Source organism: Hipposideros armiger, unplaced genomic scaffold (assembly GCF_001890085.2).
Source record: "Hipposideros armiger isolate ML-2016 unplaced genomic scaffold, ASM189008v1 scaffold_725, whole genome shotgun sequence".
Classification (NCBI taxonomy): domain Eukaryota; kingdom Metazoa; phylum Chordata; class Mammalia; order Chiroptera; family Hipposideridae; genus Hipposideros; species Hipposideros armiger.
Genome location: NW_017732075.1, coordinates 273,332 through 281,652, shown reverse-complemented (window position 1 = coordinate 281,652; position 8,321 = coordinate 273,332). Strand labels below are relative to the sequence as shown.

General features: G+C 39.7%; 1 protein-coding gene across 5 annotated transcripts in view; it reads left to right on the top strand.

Annotated features, from left to right (window-relative positions):
- Positions 1-8,321, top strand: part of G3BP1 (G3BP stress granule assembly factor 1) — a 50,513-nt gene that overhangs the window by 21,312 nt on the left and 20,880 nt on the right. For all 5 annotated transcript variants that reach the window (XM_019627228.1, XM_019627231.1, XM_019627230.1 and 2 more), the window contains exons 3-6: positions 2,265-2,346; positions 2,801-2,974; positions 5,165-5,255; positions 7,193-7,286. In XM_019627228.1, coding sequence (XP_019482773.1) covers positions 2,265-2,346; positions 2,801-2,974; positions 5,165-5,255; positions 7,193-7,286 — 441 coding nt within the window. The remainder of the gene's footprint in view (positions 1-2,264; positions 2,347-2,800; positions 2,975-5,164; positions 5,256-7,192; positions 7,287-8,321) is intronic.

Here is an 8,321-nt window from a genome sequence, read left to right as displayed (position 1 = left end):
GGGGCAAGCACTATGGGCAGTCTATCTGAAGTGTACCTGGCGTATAAGACGACCCACCACTTGGAGGCATATTTTTCAAGGCCAAAAAATCGTCTTATACGCCGGCAAATACGGTACGTGAAATCATACTGTTCTTGTTCTTTTCCATCTGACTTCTTTCACTTAGCATGATACTCTTTTTTTTTTTTTAAAGATTTTTATTGGGGAATTGGGGGAAGGGGAACAGACAAGCCGCTGTCGTTTTGTTCTTCAGTCTAGTTGTGGAGGACGTGGCTTCACTGGCCCAAGTTGGCACCATCATTGCGCTCTTCTCTGGCGAGGCAGAACGGTCGCCGGCTTCTGGACGGCCGCTCACTGCGGCTGCTGGCCCCTCACGCTGGCTGCCGGCCACACACGATAGCCCATGGCAACCCACTGCCACAGGGGCTGCAGCCTACGCCGTCGCCGGCGACCCACGGCAGCCCAGCTCCAGGTTGAGCTGTTGTTCAGCATCTCAGCTGTGGAGGGCAGTGTCACTGACCCTCACACGTGGGATCCGAACCGGGGCCCTCTGGCGTCCCAAGCCAGTTCTTAACCATCGCGCCACTCGGCCGGCCCAGCATGATACTCTTAAGATCCATCCATGTTGTTGCAAATAATGATAGTTTCATCCTGTTCATGGCTGAGTTGCATTTTACTTTATATATATATATATATATATATATATATATATATATATATATATATATATATAATCTTCTGTATCAGTCATCTCAGAGGACACACAGGTTGTTTCTATGTCTTGGCTATTGTGAATAATGCCATAATGAACATGGGGTACATTTATCTTGATGAATTTAAGTGTTTTCAGATTTTTTGGGTAGACACCCAGAAAAGGGATTGCTGGGTCATATGGTAGTTTTATTATTAATTTTTTGAGGAAGTTCCATACTGTTTTCCATAGTGGCTGCACCAGTTTGCATTCATACCAGCAGTGTGCAGGGGTTCCCTTATAAATTCATTTTGAGTCCTTGCAATGAAAATGGAAAATATCTCTTGTGATACTTTTTTCTTTAAGGAAACTTTCACCTGTTTTCCCTTGATCTTTTCCCCAAACCTTTTAATAAAAGCATTGTAGGAGAGTTAACTGCATCTTGCAGGTAAAGATGCTAAGGGGTTAAAAATTTGCAAGCATTCACATGACTATTAAGTGATAAAAAAAGTCTTCAAACTTACTTTTTTTCTGTTTTATGTCAAATTTTATTATGTGCCCTTACAATTACAAGTTAGATAAATTTGAGTTTAAAAAGGAGCAGGAGTTGAAACTAACCAGATGCATTGATATATTTCATGTCAGTATTGCTATTTATTGATTCTAAGACATCTTTTTTTTTTCACACTTCATCTCTGAGGTACATCTTAGACATAATGAAAAGTTGCTTAGCCAGCAGTGAACTGATTTCACTGGCTGATATGCAACCTTTTAATAACTTTGATAGCTAAAAGGTAGACTTGGGGTTCTTGTGGTCCCCGAGCTTTCCCCTTCTTGAGGGGCAGAGGGAGGCAGAATCAGGATGTAGAATGGCATGTATGGGCTCATTTGTGAAAAATTGTTTATCTGAGTACAGATATCAAGAAATCCATCCATACAGTGTGGTTTTCCTTGGGTTGGGTATTTCCTGCTGGTGGGTGGTGGGTGGATGTGGCCTTTCTGAGCCAGTATAGTATTGTAATGAAAACAAAGCAATTGAGAAGAGAGAAAAATTAAAGCTATGGGAATTAAAGTGTATAACTCTAAGTGTACCAGCAAAAATTATTAAAAACTGCTAAAACCCACCTGCATGAGTTCCTGGGTTTTTAATGGGAACTCCTCACATGCATGCATGAGATATAAAAGGACTCTGCAGCTCTATGGAGAGTATAGATGTACTCATCTATATCAAAACTGCCTGTTTTATTTTTGAGTGAAAACAGGAACTTCTGCTTATTTTAAATGGCCTTCCTGACATGAACTACAGGATTTTCCCCAACATGATCATCTACCCTGAAACCTGGGACTTGGAACTTGTAAAATAAGTGTCTGTCTCATTGACCAAATCCATTCCCATTCAGCAAGTGTTGACTGCCCTTAGGGGATGGGTCTGATTGCCTTCAAAGATGAAAAAGAAAACACATTCCTGCCTCCACGAATCTGCCAGTGAGGCAGTTAGGTACCAAACATGAAAAATAAATACTTGGTCTTAGGATACTTGAAGATGACAGTAAATTATCTTCCTGTTCTACAGGTTTTATGGAAAGAACTCTTCTTATGTTCATGGGGGATTGGATTCAAATGGAAAGCCAGCAGATGCAGTCTATGGACAGAAAGTAAGCATTCCAAGCTGTATGTGGGCTGGTAAGCAGCTGGGAAAGAACCCATAACACTGGGATGGCTTAATGCTTAATAGATGTGCTGATACTTAAAGATCAGATTTCTCAACTTTTTAGAAGTTTAGGTATTCAGTAACTTTGATTAATGTGATAGTCATTGAGAAACTTATGGTGTCACATTTGCTCATTTTGTATGATTAGAATGTAAGTTTTTTGATGTTGGAAGATAATTGGTTTTAGCGTGGGGATTATTGATTGTAAGCACTTTTTAGATATGTTAATGAAGGACAGTGTTATAAAAGGCTCAAGGGTGGTGAAGAGGATGTGCTGTATTAGACAAAGTAGAGTAATGTAAACATGCAGATTCTTTACCTGTGTTGTGTTAGAAAGTTTTTTGTTGTTGTTGAAGACTGTAAATTTTAAGGCGGTAACTCGTGCTTTGATTCCTTAGGAAATCCATAGGAAAGTGATGTCACAAAACTTCACCAACTGCCACACTAAGATCCGCCATGTTGATGCTCATGCCACTCTGAATGATGGTGTGGTGGTCCAGGTGATGGGCTTGCTCTCTAACAACAACCAGTCTCTGAGGAGGTTCATGCAGACCTTCGTCCTGGCTCCTGAGGTATGAACAAAGAAACAGTGAAAGGCTGTGCATCTCTTAAAAACTATTCATTTTGAAATTTCAAACTTACAGTAAAGTTGCATGTGTAGTAACTCCAACATACTCCTTACCTAGAGCCACTGTCAGAACTTGTCCACATGTTCCTAATTCTTTTTACCTATCATTTTAAAATCTAAACCATTTGAAAGGAAGTTGGAGATATCATGCCCAGTCATCCTCAAATCTTTAAGTGAGCATTTCCTAAGAATAAGGAAGGAATCCTCTTCCATAATCTTAGTACGGTTATCAAATTTAAGAAATATTGTTGTAATGCAAGTATCAGTCTATAGTCAATATTTACATTTTGGTTATTGTCCCAATGTCCTTTATATAGTAACTTTTCCCCCTGGTCCAAGATTCAATCCAGGATTACACATTGTGTGTAACTATAATTTTCTTTAGTCTCCTTTAATCAGCAATAATTCTTTAATCTTTTGAAGAGCACGATGAAGTTCCTCTGTAGAATGCCTCAATTTGAATTGTCTGATACTCCCTTATTATTAGATTCAAGTTATACACGTGTCTTTCTAGTGCCTCACATTAGGAAGGCTCTTGATGCCATTTATTCCTGTAGTTAGTGATGTTAACTTGGATCATTTAGTTAAGGTGATGGTCAACAGGTTTCACTACTGAAAAGTTAGTGTTTTTACTTTAGTAAGTAAATGGTGGATAATTCTTTGAGACTATGCAAATATCCTGTTCTTCATCAAACTTATATACTATTTTTGTATTCATTGATGATTCTTGGTGGGAACCAACTGCTACTCTGATGGTTGCAAATGGTGATTACCCGATTCTATCATTCTATATTTATTAGTTGGCATTTTACTGTAAAGAACCTTGCTTTTTCTATCTGTTAATCACTCACATAAAGTCTTTATTTAATGGATTTAATCCATTGTTAACTTTATGCTGATATCTAAAATATTTCAGATGTGGTGGTGAACTCCCCTATGCATTTTCTTTTGTTTTTTTGAGAACTTGAACTTTGTGGCACAAGATGTTTTGGCTCATCTTGCGTTGTCCATGCCCCAGCCCCAGCTCCAGCTCCAGCTCCAGCCCCAGCCTGGGATCTGCTCCTTTTTAGTTATCATAGTTAGCATGAAAGGACCACAGGTTTATGTCAAATAATTGTATTTGTACAGTCTTCCTGACTGGTCCCTGCTGACTCATCAGCAGGAAGCCTATCTGAATAAGAATAAGCATGTAGAAGTGGCTCAATAAGGACTTGCTGATGAAATGTTTTCTCTAGCAGTACTATTTTTTTTTTTTTCTTCTTCCTAGCGTTACTCAAGATAATTTTCTGTTTAGGTTAGTGAATCTGACACCCCTATCATTTATCTGTTTGAATATAAAATATAACTCAATTATCTTTGAAAAATTAATTACATGAGATCATTTTAGTCATGATTTTTAGAGGAAAGCTTAGATTATCTGCAGTGTAAAACTGTTGATGGACTTCTAAATATGCAAAGAATCATGAGGGAGATGATTGCCAAGAGAGTTTACTTACAGTTCCTTTTTTCCTTTGAAGAGGAAGAAACTAACATTAACTTAGTATATAGTGCGTTGTTACATAAACTACCTTATCTAATATGTAATCAAAGCTCTAAGGTATATATGTTGATGGTATTCCTTTTTACAGATGAGGAAACAGCCTTAGAAGTTGAATAACTGGTAATTGATATAGTTGAATTTAGACTCAAATTTGTCTTATTTAGTACAGGCAGATCTTTTCAGCTACACCATCCTTGAGTGCTTGTGTGAATAGTCTTGGATACAGATTTAGGAAATTTTAAATACCTGCTGCAATTGGTAGTATGTATTGTTTAAGAAATGATTTGAGGTGTGGCCAGAGTGTAGTTTTTTAACTGCCATAATGTAAGGGAGTTTTTCACTCTTGGTGTTATTAATATTTTGGACTGAATAAGTCTGTCGTGCCTGGCTGTCCTGTACATTGAAGGATGTTTAGCAGCATCCCTGACTGCTACTCAGTAGTTGTCACTTGGACTTCCTGATGTGAAAACTGAAGTGTCTGCAGATACTACCAAGTGGCATGCATATGGCCTTTGGTTGACAACCACTGGTATAGGGTGATTTGGTTTTTTAAAAGTCTGCTGAATAAGTGAAAACTTTTTGTTTGCATTGCAGGGTTCTGTTGCAAATAAGTTCTATGTTCACAACGATATTTTCAGATACCAAGATGAGGTCTTTGGTGGCTTTGTCACTGAGCCTCAGGAGGGTAAGTTACTTGTTCAAATTATTTGATGGCATCAGTTGACCTGAAGAGAAATGAGTTTCTTATAATGTTTTCATTGTACTCTGTATTCTTCATTAGTAACTCCTGTTATAATTTTCAAGACATGAAGGGTGTGAGTTTTAAACCTTTTTGAAGTTTAAAGGGTAACCTACTTCGCACATACTGGTAGAAGACTAAGTCAGAAGTAGACAGGTTGGGCTGGCCGAGTGGCATGATGGTTAAGAACTGGCTTGGGACGCCAGAGGGCCCCGGTTCGGATCCCACATATGAGGGCCAGTGACACTGCCCTCCACAGCTAAGATGCTGAACAACAGCTCAACCTGGAGCTGGGCTGCCGGGAGTCACCGGCGATGGCGTAGGCTGCAGCCCCTGTGGCAGTGGGTTGCCATGGGCTACCGTGTGTAGCCAGCAGCCAGCATGAGCGGCCAGCAGCCGCAGTGAGAGGCCGTCCAGAAGCCGGCGACTGATCTGCCTCGCCTGGGAAGAGCGCAATGATGGTGCCAACTTGGGCCAGTGAAGCAACGTCCTCCACAACTAGACTGAAGAACAAAATGACAGCAACTTGTCTGTCCCCCTTCCCCCAATTCCCCAGCACTGTTCCCATCCCCCCAATTCCCTAATAAAAAAATCTTTAAAAAAAAAAAAAAAGAAGACGTAGACAGGTTATACTCACAGCAATGATAGTAGCATTTGCCACTGTTTCCACAGGACATCATGAAGTCCAAAAGATACCTGTGCTGCAGTAGGGTGCGTTACAAGAGTGGAACCTAAAGGTTAGGGAACCCAAATCTTATTTATTTATTTATTTATTTTTATTTTTTTAGCTGAGCCACCCTGCCACCTGTTGGCAGCTCAGTGGCAGCTCAGCTCGGGCCAGACTCGAACCGCTGTTGCTCAGAGCTCAAACCTTTGAGCGAGCCCTTAACCAACTGAGCCACTCAGCTGGCCCTCCAAGTCTTTTATAATGGGCAGTAAACATGTCTGCCCTTGGCTCTGGAGGGACACACTATTTTCTGAAGTTGTTTGCTGTGTAAATGTCCTTAAAAGGTAGTCTGGGTGCCGGCCGAGTGGCTCAGTTGGATAAAAGTTGGCTTAAAAGTGTGGGCTGTGAGCAACAGGGCCACGGGTTCAATTCCCACATGGGTCAGTGACGCGCCTGAGCTGAGCTGTCGCTGAGCTGCCAGCAGGTGGCAGGATGGCTCAGCCGGTGTAACAATAAGATTGCCTGTTTGATGGTGGGCTACGCCCACCCGCAACTAAGATTGAACACAGCACCTTGAGTTTAAAGGCCACGAGCTGCGGACGGGAAGACAGATGGCAACTGGCGCCCTCCACAACGAAGATTGAAGAACAAGAACTTGGCCGGTCCCCTTCTCCAATTCCCCAACACTGTTCTCTTCCCCTAATTCCCCAATAAAATGTTTAAAAAAAAAAAAAGGGTAGTCTGGAATAAAGGGTAGCCATTGCCTCAATTGTCAGATGTGTAGAAACACAAGAGACCCATGGAAAATTGTCTCAAAATAATTTCTATGTGGCTGAGACGATTCTAAGTGCTTTATATTTATTGCATAATACAATAGCCTTATACTTTAAGTACTCTTGTTTCCATTTAATAGGTTGGAGCACTGTGATGCAGAGAAGTAATTTGCCTAATGTCATATAGTTAGCTAGGTGGTAAAGCCTGTATTGGATTACTGGAAATATGACCTCATTCCATGCTCTTAACCCAAACACTACAGCTGCCTTAATTCTATCATTAAAACAAACTGATTTTACTAAATTGTCTTATTTTCTTTCCTTTTTATATATATCTGCTTTTCGTATTTCATTGCCCTTTTTATTATGATGAACATTGTGAAAGTGAATATGTTTGTGAATTAAGTAAGTACAAATTACTTTAAATTTATTTTCTCACTTAGAATCTGAGGAAGAAGTAGAGGAACCTGAAGAAAGACAGCAGACACCTGAGGTGGTACCTGACGATTCTGGAACTTTTTATGATCAGGCTGTCAGGTAAGGAAAATTTGGTTCATCTGCCCAGAGCTGCATGAGACTTGGGGTGGTTGGTCTTTCCCTTTGTTTGAGGGTAGTCATGTATTCTCAGAATTATCTCACAAAATAATGATAATTTCCCAGAAGAAAGGTTTTGCTTTTGGTATCTTGGAGCTAACAAAAATCTGTAATGTGTTTAATATAGATTGCACTAGGAGCATTATTTAGTACCCATCAGTTGCTTTTTGGTTTATCTTTTTCTGGGCAGTAAGTGAAAAAGAGTTGGGATTTCTTACCAAGTATTTAACATATCAAGCCACTGCATTAAGTGCTGTGGGGGGAATATAAAGTGTACAAGGACTTACTTAGAAATCAGGCATAAATTGATAGAAATTCAGACATGAGATAATAGTAGTTAGTAAAGAATTTCATTAATTAACTCAGACAATGAATGCGTGATTGTATCTTAGGGTTTTTTTCTTCTTTTTTTAAATCTGCAACTGGAACAGAAATATATTTGATAGGAATAGAAATTAATACTTGTTGCCATGTGATACCAGTAATAATAGTATTCAGTGCTTAAAAGATATTTTCAAATGTTTCTCAAGGTGGAGTGATGAACTAACCACAGTACTCACCTGGGTGGGTTGACAGTGATTTATTGTTGCACCACAAACCTCCCAGAATTAAAATGGGGGGGGGGAGGTTGGAGGGGGAGAAACAGCTGCAGCTTTAACAAACTGATTTATGTGGAAGTTTAAGAACCATTTGGAATCAATAAATATTGTCTTTTTTCTTAAATTTCTTGTTTTTATTAAAAGGGGTTTTTTTTGGTGGTAAAAACCATATAATGTAAAATTTACCTTAACAGTTTTTAAGCGTACTGTATAGTAGTTACTATGCACATGATTGTGTAGCACAGTAACACATCTGTCTCTAGGACTTCTCATCAGCAAAACTGAGTTTACCCATCGAACAGCGCAACTGCCCGTTCCTCCCTCCCTACAGCCTGTTAGAGCATTGTGAGAGAGTGACAGCTAAGTTGTAATAGTTTTG